Source organism: Glandiceps talaboti, chromosome 9 (genome assembly GCF_964340395.1).
Source record: "Glandiceps talaboti chromosome 9, keGlaTala1.1, whole genome shotgun sequence".
Classification (NCBI taxonomy): domain Eukaryota; kingdom Metazoa; phylum Hemichordata; class Enteropneusta; family Spengelidae; genus Glandiceps; species Glandiceps talaboti.
This window is the reverse complement of record NC_135557.1, coordinates 5,205,723-5,228,554: the sequence shown is the minus strand read 5'-3', so window position 1 is coordinate 5,228,554 and position 22,832 is coordinate 5,205,723. Positions and strand designations below refer to the sequence as shown.

At 35.8% G+C, this 22,832-nt stretch overlaps 1 protein-coding gene across 1 annotated transcript; it reads right to left on the bottom strand.

The window, feature by feature from the left end:
• Positions 1 to 5,598: 5,598 nt before the first annotated feature.
• LOC144440204 (protein mono-ADP-ribosyltransferase PARP14-like) lies at positions 5,599 to 22,820 on the bottom strand. Its single transcript, XM_078129507.1, has 18 exons — positions 22,655 to 22,820; positions 21,422 to 21,531; positions 20,584 to 20,779; positions 18,819 to 19,967; positions 17,606 to 18,076; positions 17,153 to 17,307; positions 16,006 to 16,251; positions 15,353 to 15,574; positions 14,340 to 14,481; positions 13,780 to 13,914; positions 13,288 to 13,353; positions 12,718 to 12,891; positions 10,569 to 10,757; positions 9,612 to 9,814; positions 8,381 to 8,666; positions 7,848 to 7,996; positions 7,310 to 7,490; positions 5,599 to 6,623 (listed from the first exon to the last, which is right to left on the bottom strand). Exons 1-18 carry the CDS (start codon positions 22,764 to 22,766, stop codon positions 6,298 to 6,300), a joined length of 4,512 nt encoding a protein of 1,503 aa, XP_077985633.1. The 5' UTR covers positions 22,767 to 22,820; the 3' UTR covers positions 5,599 to 6,297.
• Positions 22,821 to 22,832: the final 12 nt, after the last annotated feature.

Genomic DNA, 22,832 nt, shown 5'->3' with positions numbered 1-22,832 from the left:
CAATCTGCTAAAACAGTGCTCTATACCGCAGTGGCAGAGCGTAATAGTTTTGGTAGTACTGGAACTCTTTCTTGGTTGTAACTCCGAGTTACAACCAAGAAAGAGTTCCAGTACTACCAAAACTATATATATATATATATATATATATATATATATATATATATATATATATAGGAAGTCAGTGGTAAGATTTGTCCGTAGTACAGTGCTCGATACGTCTGCACGCAGAGCGGAGTATATGTTGAGGGTAGAAGAAAATCAAGTCGGGTTTTTCGTCTCTACAAGCCTGTTTCGTGAGTAAATCACTCGTCAGGACATCAACATCTCCTGACGAGTGATTTACTCACGAAACAGGCTTGTAGAGACGAAAAACCCGACTTGATTTTCTTCTACCCTCAACATATATATATATATATATATATATATATATATATATATATATATATATATATATATATTATACACACACACACACACACACACACACACACACACACACACATATATATATATATATATATATATATATATATATATATATATATTCCTGTACAGTACATGTATCATTTCTATTGGCCTACTAGTCCCTAATTGTTCTTAGTCTGACAGGAAATGCAAACAGTTACATTGGCAAAAGCTAAAAGTGGTAAATCAGCTAATCTAGGAAGAAAATGAATAGTTCTGAAAATACTACTCTATCAAGATTAATGAATTTGACGAGTTATAATACTTGGGTCTACTCATTTACAGCATTTGCTGTGAGGTTTCCGATACGTACATTTTCGACACGATGCAATCTTCCCCGCTAGGTTCACCAGGTCTCCAGTAACTGTATTCCATCCTGCTACCATCACTGTACACCCATTGACCATCATTTCCCAAGTCGTTGCCATCGATTCTTACATTATCTAATGAATTTTAAATTGATAAGTAATTAGATTTTAGTCCCAACATATTGATGCAAGCTCATCTGTTTAACTTTTTGAAGCACTACACAAATTTGTAAATAGGTGAAAGTAAAAACTGAAACTTTCGTCCACACCTCTGGACTTGTTCACTAATCTGATGTTGTCTGGTGTTCATTCCATTCTTTTGTCACGTGATACCAGTGCTGAGTCATGTGACCAGAATATCCTCAAGAGTGGGCTTAGATTTAGATTCGTATATTAAATATTATAATGAATAAATGGTTTAATTACGATAAAAAATAATAATTAATTTGTTAACCCTGTTTACTTAAACGTCAGAGCTCTATTTAAAATAATTGAGATAGTGTCGTTGATTTTGGTCCCTAGCCGACAATGTCTAGATTTTAGCTCGGCAAATGATATCAAAAACATTCAATTAAGTTGGAGGAAAGAAGAAGTGCCCTTAAAATTAACTATTCATTGGTAGTTGTGGATTACTGAATCCTTACTACTGAGTCCAAGTCTTGGATTTCATTTCAATTCTAACTACATCCTAACCCATGTGATTTTTAAAAAAGGTTGAACATGGGAAGACTCATGTTTTAGAGATAAGAAATTGTGGAGGGCTATTTATGCGACAGACCCCCACCCCTTGTTTAATCTTAAGGATCCCCATCACTACACGAATGGGTTATAAATTCCGTGTATTCTGTTTTTGCATGGTATAATCGATTGTAACTGACCGTCAATTCCATGAAACTCAAATAAGTTTATCAAGAACACTTGTATGTCCTCCCTTCTTACTCTGGCAAGAATGCATCCTCTCTCTTCACATAACGTTACTGATTTATTGTAATTACGAGCCCGGGGTACAATTATGTACGTCAGCATATCTGTAGGAATTGTTGTAGAAAGAAGTTAGCGAAATGTTCGATATTTATCATTATAGAACATATCATGTCTGTCTGTCTGTCTGTCTGTCTGTCTGTCTGTCTGTCTGTCTGTCTGTCTGTCTGTCTGTCTGTTTGTTTGTTTGTGTGTGTGTGTGCACATAGGTTCGACTGTACGTCGTCTTGGTGATCGTTTCGTTGAACATCTCCGTCTGACCTGACAAAACAATCGTAACTATATCCCGTATCTATGTATTTTATTACCAACGATAATTTATCAGATATGTCTATTTCAGGAATTTGCGAGGTTACTGGGGATGAGAATCGATTGAGGTTGAAGGTGAAGGAAATCATTTTATACTTTGGAACTGGAACCCCTTGGAATTAATAGATTATTTACATCATTCGCGCCAAATATCTAACTACACTTATTCTATCTTTCAGGTATGTTCTATAAGGTTCTTTTTGGTGCATGTGAATTTGACATACATACATACATACATACATACATACATACATACATACATACATACAGACAGACAGACAGACAGACAGACAGACAGACAGACAGACAAGTCTGTCTGTCGATTGGATCCAGCCAATAATTTTGATTACATGAACAGACACCAACTGATCCGGAATTACCTGTTGAGCACACCTGTTCACAGGCACCATTGTCTATTGCACATATAGTTTCATTTACTGTAGATCCAAACATAGTAACTGTTGTATCTGGAAGAATATGTAATTTGATAAACGAATTGTTGTATCTTCGAAAACAAATTGTTCAAATTAAAAAAATATAAAACAAGTAACACTTTATGTTATTAATTATGATTAGGACGAAAACAAATTGTTTGGTTCCGGTAACCCGACCACACCTAGTTTTTCACTGCCGACCCGAAGCATTTTTTACGTATCCGAGAAAAAAAAGAATTTGTGAAGTCTCGTGTGAAACAGTGGATGCAGAAACTGACATCAACTTAAAAAGAGAATATAAAACTGTTCTTCCAATTTGTAATGGTTGTACATCGGATGAAAAGAAGCACAGATAGAATATGGAAAACAACAGAAAACATGAATTATATAGACTCTCACATGAAACAAAATCTACCTACCCAACCTATTATAACATTGACCGTAATCGGACTCACACACATTGTTTTTAGGATTAAATAACAATAATTCTATATCCTTCATATGTAAATCCACAATTACAAAGAAAAATGACGTACCTTGTCCGATGTGGCTAAAATATATCAAGGGTATCACGAGAATACAGCCCAATATGATAGATGTGAACAACAGTACCGGTATGACAATAAAACGAGAGACAACAGCCATTCTTTAGTTTTTACCGTGGTAAAATCTGTATATACGATGCGTGTAATACTTTCTTGAATAACATCAGGACAAAATTAAGTTGATTGCAGAAAACACACTGACGCACTAACATTTTATAGATTTATGCACCGATTTATGAATATATTAGACGTGGCGTTACATGATTGGATAAGACATACCATTTAATCTATTTACAAATTGTGTGTGCAATGAATATCTGTTATCTAAATACTAACTCTACAACATATGGCAGCATTTTATGTGTATTTCCTATCCTATAGTAAAGAAAATATGTATTATAATACTTTAAGATTCACAGAACGAATATCGAGTATTAGAAGTAATTGGTGAAATTATGGCTCTCAGACGTCGATCGAAGAAACGGCTGTTGAATGGTAACCTGTCTCGGATAAATTATTAAATCTTATTATGTTTTAATTTTATTCCTAAATTATCCTTCAGTATTTTACAAGGCTGGGGACCAAGAGAGAAATCAAGTCTGGTCTTTTGCATAAAATGTATCCCCCCCCCTAACCGATTCTGTATTTATTCTGTGAGATACAACCAATCAGTTTGTAAACATTCACACTGGGTTGGGATCAAAGCTAAATCCCACGTCACCAGTAATGGGTGAAGAGGTCAACCTCTCCATGCCACCATATTTATCCCAATATTTTTATACTGTTCCTCTTTACTCCTGTGAGAGCCACTCCTCTTCGCTAAACACAATTTAAGATTGATTCACTGTAAATTATGGTTGTCATCAGCAATGTAACTAATATACTATATTACTACACGATAACGTTGGTAGGGGTGGGATGCGATAGCAGTGGGGTTTGGAACCGTTGGCAGTGTTGGGATGCTAAGTTAGAGAACAAATTGAGTCGAAGTAAATGTCACCGTATCATATTTATATTTTCTAAAATACGGCCCTCTCCGACGACGTGATTTTTGAAAAGTACCCCCTCCCCATTCCCAAATCTGCCAGGTCCTTACACACACACACACCCACCCACAACCACACCCACACACACACACACACATATATATATATATATATATATATATATATATATATATATATATATATATATAAATACACACGCATACTTCAAATGCCCCTTCATAGAGATAAAACAAAATCAAATACTTCAATCACATAGGCAATGTCAGCAACAAAGATCATATAACTGAAATGTATTTATTAAGTATATCAGTGAGCAGTGAAGGAAAACATTTGTTCCAATGAATACTTCTGCCGCTGTATAAAGCTTAAGAGACACGAAACATAAGATGTAGACAACACTATTATATTGCACCATCTGTTAGCATGATGCTTGCCCTTTTACTTGGGAATCATTCGCAGCAGATACATGCCTTATCTTTATTTTTAAGACTCACCTTCTACAGATATTCAGAATGAAAAGGGCCAATATTTTTCCAATTTAAAACATAGATACAGAAGCTAAGAAAAGAGCTATGAAACGAAATGGACCGGCTTCATGATTGCAACTCGATCGATTGAGGGAGGAAATGTTCATATTTTCGACATGGGAAGTTATTTGTAGCGACACTGGGTAAATATAATCATTTATTAATAGATAAACTACTAGTAATTAAAAGTAATTAACGGATTTTTGCATGATGATGTTTTAAATAGTGAAGTGACATGGCTTTGTAGACTTGCAATAATGTGGGAATTACTTTGTGTGCATCCTATCTGTTTACAAACCACTTACTAGGATTTATCAATGACACTTTTTACACAATTGTACTTCCAATAAAGGGGATTTGTGTGAATGTGTGCGTCTATCTATCTATCTATCTATCTATCTGTCTGTCTGTCTGTCTGTCTGTCTGTCTGTCTGTCTGTCTGTCTGTCTGTTTGTCTGTCTGTCTCTGTCTGTCTGCCTGTCTGTCTGTCTGTTGTCTGTCTGTCTGTCTGTCTGTCTGTCTGTCTGTCTGTTTGTCTGCTCTAAAACGGCAAGGTCAATTAAAATGAAACTGGTTACATATTTTACTTATGACAAAATGAAGAACTGCTTAGGTGTTGGCAAACATCAATGAATAGTAATAAGGAATTTACGAGAGGCATTCAACTCAAATCTTGTTTTTTTTCAGAGTTTGAAATACAAACTTTGTGTTGCTTAATTTAACTTATTTTAAGTAGGAACAGTTAATTCATCAAAAAAGCAATCCAAATACTATATTCTCCTTAGTATGTAAAGTTTGTAAAGTTTTGCTCAATCGTGGTATGTGCTATGTTTTTCCATCTTACTTCTTCACAAAAACGGTCATATTTATTTGAAACCTTGTTGTCCAAAAAAGACGTCGATAGGATAACAATGCTGTATATTGTGTCTGACATTATAAACCAATAATATAGAAAATATTTATACAAGTATTTGGGGTGGATAAACTAAGGTCATAGCACCTTCCAATCACACACACACACACACACACACACACACAGAAACACAGACAGACATACGCTTTACGATGCCTTAGCACTACTGAACCTCAATTCGGTTGTGCAAAAAAACCCAAAAGTGTGTAAATACAAAACCGTATATATTATAGGTAGTTTTAGTCGTCTTCGTCCATTGAGACTGATATAATGTAGAAAGAGTTTCGGCAATTCATAGTGATACGTTTTACCTCTCATATACATAGTAACGTGGTTAGTGTGGTGTTTTACTGATGGACACTGAATTTTTTGACACAAACACAGACAACTTCAAAACCCAAATGAATACTAATACTAATAATATAGGTGTTACAGTTGGAATGTAGACGTGGACAAGTGATGTTGTTCATCGATCATTCTAAGGAAAGTAAACATTTAAGTTTTTAAAATCATTTCGTTTAAGACTGTGCAAAGACATTTCTACTGCACTGTAAAAGAATATCACTGCCTGCCAGTTTTCAATGTGATTAGGTATCAAAAGGATCCCATTATTTGGGTATTGTCTCTGTTATTATTATTCCAGGCTTGAATGTGCTTATCCCTGTCTAAAGTAAACACCATCTCCCATTAGGAAAACAATGTGAAGCTGACCTGTTTCCACTATCAAATACTTCTTGCAAGATTGTACATGATGCATAAAGATAGACGTATTTCAAAATGGATTGAGGTATACTTTACAAACTTTCGCTTAGATAAACTGCATTGATGACAATGATGTTTTGTCATCTTCTTTAAATGTAATTAGATATTTGGGATACGCCAGTGCTTCACCGAAAACAACAAAAATAGTCGGCGCATTAGTGTCATCAACAACACTGTCATAGCAAAGAGTGGGATTATTGGGTACTATGGCAGGTGGTACAATCATGTCCGACTTTCCAGCTGTGTATTCCCCTGTAAGAACCATACATTGGTACATGCATTTGTTGCCGTTGGAATCAGGTGGACAAGCGTTGCCATCTGCTGCAGTGTTAGAATCAACGGAAAAGTAACAACCTTTACCAAATGCCATATCTGTTGAAATACAAGGAAACTAATGACATACATCATTTACTTTTTCCCAGAAAAACATAAAACGACATTAAAATTACATAAACAGCATTGGATTAGAAAAATGAATGCTTCTATGCTTTTCATAGTTGTTGATATTGTAAACTCTCGGCATATACACTGGTAAAGTGGCTATTCATTTCGCTTCTAACCATAGCCGTAGAGGGCATCATTAAACGAAATATTTTGCCAGATTTACCAAATATGGCGTCGTTCCGGTACTAGAAACATAAATATGACGGCTACCGAAAAATGGAAAGACGAAAATCCACGTCATGGAAATTTAAATATATTATAATAAATATGGCCTGATAACTAGTTATAAATATGGCTCAAGACTCGCAAATGGGGACGTGATCGTTCGTTATACATGAAAGCGCGTGACTGCATGGTGCCATTTTTAGGGCAACTGAGTGCCAGTAAAGGGTATTTGCTACGGTCGTGAAAGTACAGCCACAGAAAACACTGCAATCACTTGTGCAAATTAATCGAGTACGCCAAACTTGCACTGGCGTGTCATGGGGTTCACTCATTAAGTGTCACACAGTACCAATATTGGAGAAAATTTTATTCATTTGAACACAGACAAACATTCTGGTGAGTGTACAAAGTTGACCAAATTTGAATTTGCTATTGTTGCCTAAACCTACCATGCTTTGGTTCTAATATCCTACGGAATCCATTGGTAGTGATCTCTAAATTGTCCTGTGTGGAAGAACCATGGTAGAGAACCCTCTCCGTTATTGCTCCACTATGGACAGTCTTGCGTTCAATCTTCTGCTTATTGGACATATACCGGTTATACAGCTGTATGTTCTGTACGCGTTCGATCTGATTTAAATAAATGAAAACATAATTTTAGATTTATTTATATATTGTTTGAATCATGCCCGAGGCCCACAAAAACAAACATAAAAAGTAGTGACAACAATCAATGCAGAATATCCCTTTAATTCCTTTACTGGGGAGAATCAAGGTACATACATTAACGCAATGTACCTAAACATTGCTACTGTCTGCCATTTTCTTAACAAAGTTGTAGATACTTTCCCGAATTTATATCATAATTTCAAACACGGTAACAACACGAGGAAATGGTGGTGCGCGAATAATGTCCTTAATTCATTTATATTTTCCCTGTGAAAACAATCCAGCAAGTTCTCATTTTCCCACAGTGATTTTACTCACCTTAACTATTTGAGCAACTCTTGGCGCGATTGTCTTTAGGAAAGCTTCTTCAATTTGTTTATATGTATTAGAAGACACTTGAAGATTCACTAGCTTGACCTCATTGTCAGTGTCCAACTGATTCCAGTCTTCCGGGATTGGAAAGGCACCTAGGGTGGGTTACATGTGATATAAAAATTAAATAAATAAATAAATAAATAATATATATATATATATATATATATATATATATATATATATATATATATATATATATATATATATATATATATATATATATATATTATGACAAAGGTGATTTATGAGTGTCCTTCTACAACTCATTGACATGGACCTGCACACTTATATTATGTAAAACAAACTCAGAATTTCATAAAATTCGATTTAATTATAAGGTACTGTTAAATATATCTCTACAATTCAATAAAGTGAACAACATACATAATATCGAAGCGTGTGTCTGTGTTATTTACAGAATACCCTCGGGAATCATCGAGATTGTATTCAATTGTTCCTATTCCATTCTATTTTACCTTCTCTATATTCTCTTTTAACTTTTACTTCCGTTCCATCAAAGCGATCCTTTTCTGTCATAGATCTGAAACAAACTTGATAAATATGTTTCCTAATTTCGAACACCACGTCGTCTTTCATTTCCTGGTATGCTGTTTCGATTTTCCCTGCTATCTTCCTGTCGTATTCTTCAAACTGATCACTATCCCCACAGTAAAACCATGATACATTGGCCAGGTCAATGCGTGACATCCCTGAGTGCGTTCCCTTTATTCCTAACTGGTCATTTTTATCACTCGCACCAACCTATGTCACCACAAGCAAACCATTATTAGCACACAGATTGAAAATATCATAGAAATTATGATGGGAATTATCATTCTCTAGTGATAAGATAGTGTGCGATTGGTCATAGTTGCAACAAACAAACAGACAAACAAACATACATACATACATACATACATTCATACATACATACATACATACATACATACATACATACATACATACATATACATACATACATACATACATACATACATACATACAGACAGACAGACAGACAGACAGACAGACAGACAAATAATTAACCAGAGACATACCTGCCCAGATGTTGAGGTATCGTCTTCACTCAAATTAACAAATATCTCTCTATCTAACACATTCAACGAATTGAAATTCATATGTGCGTTTTAGGTTGATCATACATACAATGTACATTCAATGGCTTACTGATTAGTTGTATTGTGAACCATACCTAATCAGAATGCGATTGCATGTTTATTTGGTGTGATAATTTTCCACAAGATAGGATGGTCGGTAAACTGTGAGGGAAGCTCATATCTTGGTAATTATAAGGTATGCAGTGTTTTCATTTATATAAAAATAAAGATAGAACAACTGACATGTTAAATTTTAATTGTTGGACTGTTTGATTGTTAGCATTCATATTCCACATAAACATATTTCGATGTGCTAGATCAATCATTTTGAGAAGTACTAACGTGCGTACTAGCGTGTCGTAAAATCCATGCCTGTCACCAGCATCATGCCGTGTTATCGCACATGCTCCTGTTACCAGCATAATACAATACAATATCGATAACATTAACTTGTTTAGCCAATTGCCTATGTCAGTATGTAACGTTGAGCCAGTAATGTACCTCTTGTTGGTGACAGTCGTCTTTGAAAATACAAACAAACATGTAGTTTGAAATATTGAAGAAAACACATTAATTGTACATAGTTTACCTTCTTGAAACAATTCTCGTCGAGAAAGTGATTCGTCATCTGGATAGCCATGTCAATACTTTCATCCGATTCAGAATATATATCAAGATATACCGTCTTCTTGTAAGTACATTGCCTTCCATCCCTGAGATGTTGTGTTGTCTGACCACCCTCTGCTTTGTACAGGACTGGTGTCATGTCTGCTCCATCCAAGAACATGTGTTCTTTAAATTCAAAAAGAAGAAAATATGTTACATCAACAAACTTTACGATACATCAATACATATAGTAATGTGTTGTTGTAAAGACTCATTTCTCACTAATACGTCAGTGGCAGTGTTTATCAACTTAATTGGATGGATACTTACTACACAAAACCATAGCCCCTACACTGTAGGGTCTATGACAAAACAGGAAGGTTGTAACAATCGGCACCATTCCATTAGGATATGAAAACAAAAAGTCGTACACACCCACCGCCTAGTAAAAAGCCAGCGCTAAAAACTTTGGGTAAAGCAATTTCTCTAGTAACCTTTGTCCATGGCTTTGCGACATGTATCGGGTGGAGAATATTGGACCTCATCTGGTTTTAGGTTTTACCAACGTACAAACATGAAACAATGATGTACATAAAGCGAACAGATTAATTGTGTATTTCCGATAACACGGTCTCAGAAAATAGGGTAGTTAGGTAAGGAGTTTATTTTAATTATATTTATCTTTTCAATTTTTAATTTGTTAAATATTGCTTCGACCAAATCCAAACAAAATGTCGGTCACTATACCCATTCTGTGATAGTTTGATGAAATATGTACAAACGTTACTGGGAAACAACAACAACAACAACAACAACAACAACAACAACAACAACAACAACAAAACAATGACAAAAAACAACTACAGCAATAATAATAACAACAACACCAACAATAACAATAACAACAACAACAACATAAATTGATGAGGATCATACTCACTTAGACCTCTAGTGATTGATTTTCTAAAAGAAGGTGAACAGAAATCCTCCATAGCTTTCTGATAGTCCTGCACTAGTGTAGGTTCATAGATGACAATACGGACCAGACTGACAGTCTTTAATGTCGGTGATGCTTCTATACTTTTGAATACTTGCTTTGCCATTTCTTGTGGGTCATATCCAAGCACACCTAAAGTAAAAATCATTGGCTATAAAATAGTCTTCAAGCTGTTTATTTTATTTTAGGTTTAGTCATAAGTATATATAGTAAGGTTTATAATTTTAGTTTAGTTTAGCTTATACTTGTCTTCACTTGATTGTAATATTACACTGCACTACCTGTGTTGTCCTGTACTGCACCGCACTGTAGTATAGTGTAGTGTAGTGTATTGTACTTCACTGCAGTGCATGCATTGCCCTGTAGTGCACTGTACTGCACTGCACTGTGGTATAGTGTAGTGTATTGTACTTCACTTCACTGCACTGCACTGTGGTATACTGCTCTGTATTGTAGTCTACACTGTAGTGTACTATACAGAGGTTCACACCACCGTAGTGTACTGCACTGCACTTAGCGCTGTACAGCACTGTAATGTAGTGTACCGTACTGTAGTACACTACACTGTACTGCAGCGCACTGCACTGCAGCACGGTGTACTGTACTGTACTGTACTGTACTGTACTGTACTGTACTGTATTGCACTGTACTGTACTGAACTGTACTGTACTGTGCCGTACTGTACTGTACTGTACTGTACTGTACTGTACTGTACTGTATTGCACTGTACTGTACTGAACTGTACTGTACTGTGCCGTACTGTACTGTACTGTACTGTACTTCATTTACTTTAACTTTGCTAAATTCTTCCCTGCCCTTCACTTTGATACAAAAGTGTATAAGTACTGGAAACCTGCGTGATCACATAAAAATTACTCACTAGTACTGCAGAAAATAATGCTGATATAGTTGTAGCACAATTGGTACTATATGCACAATGATGGATGATGTAATTTGTAAGAGTTTGAGTACTACGACATTATTGTCAATCTCTGTCATCACAAGATAATTCATATCCGTCACTTTTGTTGTCTTTCAAGAATAGACACGTGTTTTTCAAGAGTGGTAAGTGGGTTAAATCTACCGGATTCCCATATCATTTTACCGCGGTTCTTCACCAAACTTATGATAACTTATATGGGAAACACTGCTAGTTTTATCCCTTTCACCCTTTCTGTTACTGGGGTTCCCAAACCTTGGCAAAAACCCTGTACACTATAATTTCACCGTTGTTATATGCTATGGGTGTTTATATGTTTCAATTGTTTTGGATGTTTAACTACACGCCTATCCATCTCTGATGTTACCTTTGTAGTTTACACCTTCATCGGGCTACTGCTATAGGCGTGGTATTCTTCCTTATTAAGCATACATTTTTTTAACCTATTGAAAGTTTGTTATATATCCTTATTTATTGTATTAGTAAATTATATATCGTTTTGCTATAGAATGGTCTTGTTGCTAGGCAAAAGTGTACCTTTTTTCATTTTATATCAACTTTCCTATACATATATCTATGCCATTGTCTAAGCAATATTTACCAACATTTGGTTGTTGCATGGTCTCGTAACTAGGCATATAGGTATTCATTTTATGAATGAGTAGCCCCTTGCCTACCATATCCTCTCCATCAAATGTGAGACTGTCCTGCGACCTTGTTCCAAATTGAAAGGATACGATTTTGAATGAAAATAGCATTTTAGACCCAATTTACATATCGACAGCGTGATAATCTCGTTTTGAAAAGTGTCTAATCTACCCACCCCTAGAAACATCCTTGCCAAGTTTCAAACTAATCCATCCAGGAGATCGTGACATTATTTTGTGTGTACCAATATTACTTTTAGATTTAATTTGCAGATTAATAATCCAGTTGCGTCAGTTTTAAACAATTTCCGAACTCAAGCCTCAAGTAACATCACAAATAAATAGCAATGTAATCAATCCAGCCGTTTATACACACACACACACACACACACACACACACACACACACACACATAGACTGCCAGACACTTTACCATGCATATATCAATATCTACTTAATTGTGTATTTGTACTAAATGACTTCTACCTCAACGGCATTTCATTACCTGTTCCTATTGTGGGAACTGCCAATGAATTCATTGACAATTTATCAGCTCTTTTTAAGACATTGTGGATACTATCCTTAATGTTATCTGGATCAGTTACCAAATGAAGAATGTGTTTACATTTCAGGTTGCCAGGGGAAGTGATGATCACACTGCCAAGTTTTTGGGGTTTCGCTATAAAAAAAGATAAAAAGTAAAGTCAATATGCGTGCTACATATTGATTGAAAATAAGAAAATGATAAGATAAACAGATCTTTATAAGTAGAAGATAAATAACTGTGCTAACATTATTAGCACAAAGCTTAACATTTTACAAACCAAGTTATTGCCTTTGACCAGAAAATATGGGTTTTATGTATTACACTGATCGTTCTAACACAAACCATTTCTTCGTCACTGATTCTGTTGTGATTAAAAATGAGTCAGACATTTCAAAATTACTGTGATATTTCATAAATTGCGATTTACGAGATAAAAATGTCATTCCCAATATTTTTCTTCATTCATCCAGGAAAAAGAATGTCCCTCATATTTGTAATAGTATATAATTATGTATCATATATATTTACTTTTTCCCTTTAATTCTTGTTTCACTTTCTCTCCACCCGCTGTAACTATAGCACGAGATACACCACCTATAGGGCGAAGATCAGAATAATGTTTCAATTATTTTTCTTATCAGAGTAATATAACTGTAAGTCTATACAAAATAATCGAGTACATTATTTCCTCTTCTTTCAAGATTGTAACCTTTAAGAGAAAAAATATTCAACAGAAAGAGTTCTAATCATGTATTTGAAAATTGGACAAAAAAATTATCAATTATTCCATTTACATACTTCTTAAACTCATAAACGCTTGATGCAACAATCGTATATATTTTTTCTGAAATTGCAACTTAAATAGAATTTACCTTTTCATTCATGTTTAATTTATTTGCAGTTCACTACACTATTTGTTGTTTCTTTACAATTTTGCGAGAGAAACCAAATGTTTTAATTTATTGAAAACGGTTCGTTTTAACAATCATGTTTCTTGTTTGGAAACTCTCAAACTTGTACCTTTGTAACCGAGATGATATCCGGTGCAGTTAACGATGACGTCTGTTGTTTCCTTGGTGATGTCTCCCTGAACAATTTCAACACGAACCTTTCCCATTGTCATATGATAATTAACATCAGTACTGAACTGATTGCCTAAGATAGGAAATAGATCAAAAGAAATATATTTCAAAAAAAGATTAAATTCTTATATTGCGCATATCTAAAATATTGGAATATTTTCATTTCGGCAAATAAGCTAATAAACTCAGCTTGTGACACTGATAAAATTATTTTATAACGTGTCTAAATATTCAAATTACACTATTATAGTGAAACCATAGCTTAAAGCTGTACTAGGTCCTACTGGAATGTACTTTGAAACCATTTGGTTAAATGTAATAAACAGTATTGAATCACTTAGGAGTTAAAGTAGTTGTGTAGCTGTACATATTGCTATATGCTACAATAAATCCGACCAAATGGACAAAGTGTAGAAATGCCCTTCCGAAATAACCTGTGTTCCTCTTAACATCATCTTTTACTACTATACTTATAGTCAATATATTTCATTAATTTACCTGGAACTTCTTTGTAAAACTTGGCTGAGGATTCACCACCTCTATTTGTCCTAATACCGTCTCCATGGCAAATGCTCCTACTGGTGGTAATGTTCCTGTCTTGTATATGTTGCACTGGTTTTGAAAACGCCTCTCTGAATGCCTGTAATCGATATTTGTATTAACTATACTGTAAAGTAGTGACTAAAATGCCTTCTTGAACATGAATACAATATAATAATTTCCAGTAGTGAAATATCTAGGTAATTATACAGTAACTGTATCTCAAATAGGAAAGTCAACATTTCTATGTTATTTCCCATATTTCTCTTCGTTCAGCCAAGGAAAATATCTTGACAATTTTTGCGAGAGAAACCAAATGTTTTAATTTAAAATACGAATGACTTGAGTGGGCTTTAATTTGTCACTATAGGTCGATAGACGAGTAGTGACAACCATTAGGTCACAAGTATTTTTCGACTGGGTGACGATAAATACTTGAGAATAGCATACATATATACCAGTGCCAGTAATATCAACAAAAAATCGGGGAAGAAATGGCAATTTGGAGATTTTTGACTCACACTTCGAACACAATATCAGTGACGTAGAAACGCGTTGTCGTGACGTAGAAAGACCAGAGTATATATTCCATATTGTTTTTGTTGAATCTGGCCCGTGCATGGTATAATATCACATGTATAATATAAACGATGGTCACAATGTTCTATATTCAACTTCCTTTTATGTGATAGGAAATATTACTAATTCGTATAATGCATGGATGATAATATGTACAGTTTTGTACAATAAGATTTCGTATCTAAGTCACTGCCAATATTTTAGTGCTTTCTCAAGTATGCTTAAAATATCCAAATATCATTCTTGTTTGACCAGTCTGTTAGATACACCATGTCGTTCCACAGTCAGGGTTGACAGATGTACGTGTGATGGCGTTCCACCATGGCGTACCTTACAAAACACATATATGCAAATTCGTTTGTAATCCTGAAGAGTTTGCTAATTTAGTTTACCTCAATCGCCTCGTAGTCTCCGCCATACACAACGAATTTGACATCTTTCACTGTACTTCCGGGATTGTTCTTGCTAAAAGCCACTGCCTGTTGTAGCATAATACTCGCAACCCTTTGAACTGGAAATCCGAGCCGTCCTGTACCAATGGCTGGAAATGATATAGATTCCATCTTTGTCTTGTTGGCGTTATGTAAGGAACCTGTCACAATCCTCTTCAAATGCTATCAAATCATAACCAGAAAAAAATGCAAAACTTTCACAATAATAAAAATGCATGAAAGAAACTTTACTAATTGTTAGAGTGACCGACTCGGAATCCGTCGCTGCCGTTTGTTTCTGATTGGCTAAAGTCCTTGGGCAAGATTTGAACCATGACTGTGCCTTAGTCCACCCAGCTGTACAATCGGGTACCTGGTAGGATAGAGATGCAATGTGAATGTTTTAATCCTATGCACTTATAGAGGCTGCAATGGATTGTATGCTCCCCACGTTGAGTACGTATATAGGGCCGTTTTGCCGATATACATCCAAGCTAGGGGTAACAATTGGAAAGCGCTTTGAGCACAGAGTGGGAAAGTGCTATATTAAAAACTAACATTATTATGAGTGAAACACACGAGTGTAAACATGTTTAATATTTTCATGTATTTACCTGTTCAGCAATGCAATCATAACCTTCCCAAGAACTACATAGGGAATGATATATCGCTTTGCACTTTAGGGCTCCTCCACTTGTCATTATGAGTTGGCCTTCTTTTGTTATGGTACCAAACCCTGGTCTGTGGTGATCCAACTCCTGTTGAATCTTTGCACCACCTTGCTGGAGTATGGCCTTGGACACCGGCCCAGCTTGTTTCAAATCAAGGCCCACACCAATTGTGTTAACGATGACGTCAGTCTTCAGAAGAAAACAGATATGACATGTCACCTATTGTCAAGTATAGCGATGTAAGACTACCCTTATCACGATACCACATCTAAGACCAAAATTAGTATTACAAAACATTTGAGAAAGATTTTGAATTTCATTTAAATGGTCAGCGTGAAAACGATATGCTATTAACACTGAAGCCTATACAAAGAATATTCTTCTATCTATCTATCTATCTATCTATCTATCTATCTATCTATCTATCTATCTATCTATCTATCTATCTATCTATCTATCTATCTATCTATCTATCTATCTATCTATCTATCTATCTATCTATCTCTCTCTCTCTATCTATCTATCTATCTATCTATCTATCTATCTATCTATCTATCTATCTATCTATCTATCTATCTATCTATCTACCCTACGCCTAACCATACATATATATATATATAACTCGGTGAGTATCAATCTGCTAAGACAGTGCTCTATACCGCAGTGGCAGAGCGTAATAGTTTTGACAAAACTATATATATATATATATATATATATATATATATATATATATATATAGAGAGAGAGAGAGAGAGAGTTGTCTGATGATCGCGCAATGCGTGAAACTCCGAGTTACAACCAAGAAAGAGTTCCAGTATTACCAAAGCTATATATATATATATATATATATATATATATATATATATATATATATATATATATATATATATATATATATATATAATTATGTCTACATAGATAGATAGAGATAGATAGATAGATAGATAGATAGATAGATAGATAGATAGGTAGATAGATAGATAGATGGATATAACATTTTCAAGAACCTAGTCTGTTTGTCTGGCTATCTATACACACAAACACATTCAATGAACGCCTTGATAACAACACTGGTTGAAACTCAACTCACTTCTTGATTGGCAAGACTGCCCTCTACGAGCATTATCATTTTTCCTTCAGCGGTACACACCATACTATTGTCATCAGTCACGTTGGTAGCTTGTTGATGAAATTGATGTTGGTCTTCATCACTCTCTGACGTCACTTCCTGTTTAGTGACTTCTACTGAATATTGAAACAAGAGCACACAAAAGTGTAAGAAATATCATAACAGTACAGAAATATTATAGTAATATATGGCTGAGATGATGGTGACGATGCCAAATTTATCCGTATATTTTTCGTCGAAAATTAGTATTTTTGGCAATCAACGAGTTGGTTGGGTACACTGAAAATTGTGTCGTTGTGGACGCTTAACCGTACGGTTCACACTGCTGGGTGTAAGTCATAAGTGATGACAATGAGCGGAACCCATACAACTTAACAGAGTCTAAAGTTAGAATGCTTATAAAAAATACATCACCTTGTGGTTTAGCTTTGGCTGTGTCAATTCCAATTGTTTCTATCAGCGACTTTTGGAAATAGAAACAGGTATCCTCGCTGTTATCAACCAGGTAAATACTGTGCAAATGTTTAGGTGGATTTGTCTTGCAAAACTTGTCGATAGATCTTAGAATGACATCAGCGCACAAATCGAGTGGAAATCCGAAAATTCCAGCACTAATAGCGGGAATAGCAATGGACTTGCACTGGTATTTTTCTGCTTCAATTAAACTATTTTGAACAGCATCAGCGAGTAGGTTTTTCGTTTTTGAGATTTCAAATTCCCGTTGTTTTTCGGCAAGTTTGTAGTTTACGTTCCACCGTGGTCCGACTGCATGAATGACTCGCCTGCAAAGTAATCTGCCTGCACCAGTCGATACGACCTGCCCGTCTCGTACTTTACCGAACTGTCTACGCAATTGGTTACTCTCGTCCTGGATGATGCTACCACCTAACAAAATGAAGAGTAAAAAATGTTATACAGCAGATTCTTTCACAAAATGTTGTTGGTGCTGATAATAGCGAAAAAGTTGGACTTAGAGGGAAGGAGATATTGCCTGTGTTGGTATGTTGCTCTAAAGATCGTCCTACTTAATTCTGTGGTTCTCATAATCCGACGGTCTCTACATTTAATCAATCTGGCGAAATTATAAAACATGTCGCCCTCTATGGCGGAATTTGGAAAAATATCACAGCTTTACTGATTGTGCAATATCCATTCTCGAGTGCATGTCTGAATGAAATCATTTATTGCTTACGAAATTTCGGAACTTTAATGAAACAAGTAGTTAGAATTGTCTTTCTGACTTTGTTTATTTCAAAATAATTCAAACTATTGAAGTATGGTCATGAAAGTACCCCCAGTGCACACATGCTTTTCTTATCTGTAACCAACCGTCGACCTACCGACCAATCATTTTCAAGTTGTTACGATGAGACAGATAGCATTAAGTACGGGCCCCCTAAGACACTGGTTCGTTTTCTGTTTGCTATGAATGATCAAAAACCATACCATTTTGTAAATATCTGGAGTAGTATGTATTTATACTATTCATGTTGACAAAAGACTCCTGGTGGATGATTGTGTGTAAAACTATGGAGCCCACAATTTCCCATCATCCTCTTTAAATGTTAACTTACATTAATCGCACAAAACAAGTTAACTATAATTATGGCGTAGACATTATTCTCACCTGCATCTACTATAGCTTTAGCTAGACCTCCGCCGTGTTGAAGTGTATCATTAGCGGCATTGACGATGGCATCAACGGTCATACCTGTTATGTCCCCAACAGCAACGGCAATATTTCGTCCATCTCTTACATGTGTAGAGGCAACTATCACTGCCTTAGCTTTGGGTCTTCCCCGCCGGTGTCTTTGATTACCATGGTGTGCGCTCGTTAAACCTGAAACTGTAACATCTATACGGCAATTAGTTCCCTTTTCTACTTGTTTAATGTATTCCTTCTGGTTGTCCATGAAGACCATTGACATATCCGGACTGTCAATATGATGTGTTTTGTGACGAATGTCTCCGAGAAGCTGTTCAATTTGTTTGACGGTTTGTTCCATTTTCATTCTGGTGGCGTGGATCAAAATCCCGCATTTTCTGCCGTTATCAATTGTCTCAATAAATGAAAAGCCTTGCTCGGTAATCTTCGTCAGCTCATCGCTTTTAACTTCAAGTACGTATCTCAGCTGGGCTGGCCGTGTTTCTATCAAATAGTCTACCACTTCTCCAGTCTCTAAATAATTTCTTACCTCCGTGACTGCATATTCTAAGTAATCTTTGAACCCAACAACGATTAGCACCGGCTCGCCTAATTTATCGTCCATGATAACTTGTACAGAGCATTCATCTTCGATGGCGTGCGCAAACCGATCCCATTTTGACCCATGTGCGGCGTGTGCAGAATAGGTGTCTAAAGGTACCTTTAGGTGAGAAATAGTTGACATCAAAGTATTCACAGCTTTATCAAGCTGGGTCTCGTCAATTGCATATACGTTGACAACAGCTCCTTTGGTATAGAAAACTGCATGAATGTCGTTACTGTGAAAGACGTCTTCAAGTAAGTGTTCTGCTTTTTCTGACTCCAAATATAAAGCGATGTCAGGTGCGTCCAATTCTCTTCTCTGGAAATCTTTTATCCTTTTCTTCATCAAGGCTTTCACGGATTCTACGTCTCGCTCTTCTCCATCAAATATGATGTCGTTTTCGTTGATCTTCATTTTCACTGATGGATGTGCCGATTTAACGTCCTTGGCAAACTCTGACAAAACTAATAACCTTATTGTCATTGCGTCTAGTTTCTCTCCAGCCGTATCTTTCCCATTGTCATGTCCTGAGCAAAACATTTTAAAGTGGAAACAACCTTAGACTAATCAGTCACCAGTGTAAGATGTCTGACTGTCATTGCTGTCATCGTTAGTGTTGTTGTTGCAACTGTTGTTGTTGTTGTTGTTGTTGTTGTTGTTGTTGTTGTTGTTGTTGTTGTTGTAATTATGTGTGCCATCAAGTTCAAAATAACACGTGTGGTTTTCTTAGTGTATGTCACCTTGACCTTTTTGAGGAATGTCAAATTAATGACAGTACTAGAGTTGTTATCATTGTTGCCATTGGTAACAATGGTGTACGCTGTTTGTGTTCTTAATAGTCATTGTTCTGTCAACTTTCCAAGTAATATGGGTTTCCATTATCATACACATTATATCATTTTCTGATTCACCACTCCAGATTGTCTAACAATGATAATAATAATACTGAAGTAAACTTATAGAGTGCCTAATCTCTGTAGGCAAAACTCAAGGAGCAGAGATTGAAAATTACTATATGACCAGTATGGTAAGAGGAACAATGGAATGTTTACGACGTTTGACACCCACCGTCAATAAATATGTGAAACATGAGATAAGGTTGTTGGTATGTAGGACGAAGGTCAGTAATGATTTACTATCTACCTTTTGAATTCCCCTTACACGTCCCTTCAGCATTGTTTTCTCCACGCATGCGTTGTTCACCAGCCCCGCTTGACTGGCCTTTGAGTGAATCAAGTGTTTGTTGTTGGCTTACGGTGACACCGTTCTCTGTATGCTGATCACGTACAGACTGGCTTGTCGTGTCTTTTCGATTTCTATCCACTTGTTGACACATGGCCTAAGGTGATAGAGTACGAGTATGTTTTGTCAGATTTACAAAACACAACATTTAAATTTTACTTCCGAAGTTACGAGTCGGTGTATACCTAGTTTGAGCTCGTTCTCTCTGTCTCTAACTCTGTCTGTCTGTCTGTCTGTCTGTCTGTCTGTCTGTCTGTCTGTCTGTCTGTCTGTCTGCCTGCCTGCCTGCCTGCCTGCCTGTCTGTCTCTCTGTCTGTCTGTCTCTCTCTCTCTCTCTCTCTCTCTCTCTCTCTCTCTCTCTCTCTCTCTCTCTCTCTCTCTCTCTCTCTCAGCTAGAGTAACATTTTACCAAAATTAGCCTTTGGAAATCGAAATTTAAACACAGGAAATAAGCCAGCCCGCACATGGTAGAACATGTACTTGAATGGTACGTAGCTTCCTGCTCTCAACATGACTCACTCGCATATTACCAGGCATATTTAGGCAGCGGGGATTTTTCTGATTTATCTTATTAACTTTCCCGTGGAGAGATTTTGGCAATGTAGTGACACGAAAAAAGTCTCAGAGCAAACAACATGCAACGATTGTCATCTTAACATTAGTGTGATGTCTGTATATACATTCTAATACTAGTACTGTGTACCATAGGTCAATGATATCATAGATGGGGTTGAATTACCTGCTGTATTAATGATTGGCCTTCATTGATAATTTGATTTCTTTGAGTTCCGTCTCCATTTACATCTTGATATCCATTCTTCTCTTTGTCATCTGGTATATGTGAGCTGTCTGTTAATAAAATGATATTTTACAATTTTTATTTCCACGACATGAGTGACTGTTGACAATATTCATTTCCATTAATTTTTTTAAAACAATTATTCAGGTTCATGCTTGTGTTGTATTGTATGTCTCTAGAAATATTTTCAATTGAGACTGATGTTAATGTATTATCTACCAATAATTATGTTTGGCTTCTTATCTTATACGTATATATATCTGGTCATTTCTTTTCTAAATCGGTTATTTTGTTCCATTCGTTTCTATGTAATGTATTGACTACTGTGTTGTGTTGTGTTGTGTTGTGTTGTGTTGTGTTGTGTTGTGCTGTGTTGTGTTGTGCTGTGTTGTGTTATTTTGGGTTGTATTGTATTGTATTGTATTGTATTGTATTGTATTGTATTGTATTGTACTGCATTATATTGTATTGTATCTATATTGCATCGTATCCTATTATATTTCTATGCTGTTCTATTAGTGTAGTGTAGTTCAGTCTATATTGTATGATACATGGTATATTTTTCTTAATATTTTTAGGCATATGACTGTACAGATTAAAATCAGCTTTCAACTTCAAAAAACATTAATGACATAAAGGTGTCCTTAGTACAATATAAATAAATTGTCACCTGTGAATATTAGTTCAAATTTAACAAAATGAAATACAGCAAAGATTTGAAATTTAGAAACAAATAAATATTTCTTCATGACTGACATTGTGAACAATCCGTCACAAGACACAGGTGCAGACCTCAACAAAGCTGGTATGTAATCGTGTGCGATTTATGCAAAATAAGCACTCCAAGCCACTGCATTTCGTCATCGTAGTGTGCTGTCATGGATACAGGATATATTTATATTACAGGTGTTAATACACTCGCATAATACAATGCATATATATGTACATGGTACAAAGTCGATAATCTAGCTATTGTCTATGGTAGTTGGTATGACATACGTCATTTCAAAATGGCGCTGTCGGCAAACGTGTACGTTTGTTTTGAATGTAGACTGCTGTAATAATCGGTCTTTCTCCTTCCTCTTGTGAAACATACAGTGGGATATAGTCGCGGTTATGGTCAAGATATGGTGCAAACTGTGAAATATAGGCCCGTGAAGTTAAAACACTTACCGGGTTTGGTTGAGTTTGCTGCCTGTGACCCCCGTTTCATTGACCTGGTAGCGGCGATACGACCTTGATTACCAGTTTTAAGGGATTGTGTTCCGGAACGGTTAGAAGCCATATCGGAAAGATTACCAGTCTAGTCTGAAACAAGTAACACCAGTTTTGATCTCAATCTGTTTTCCCC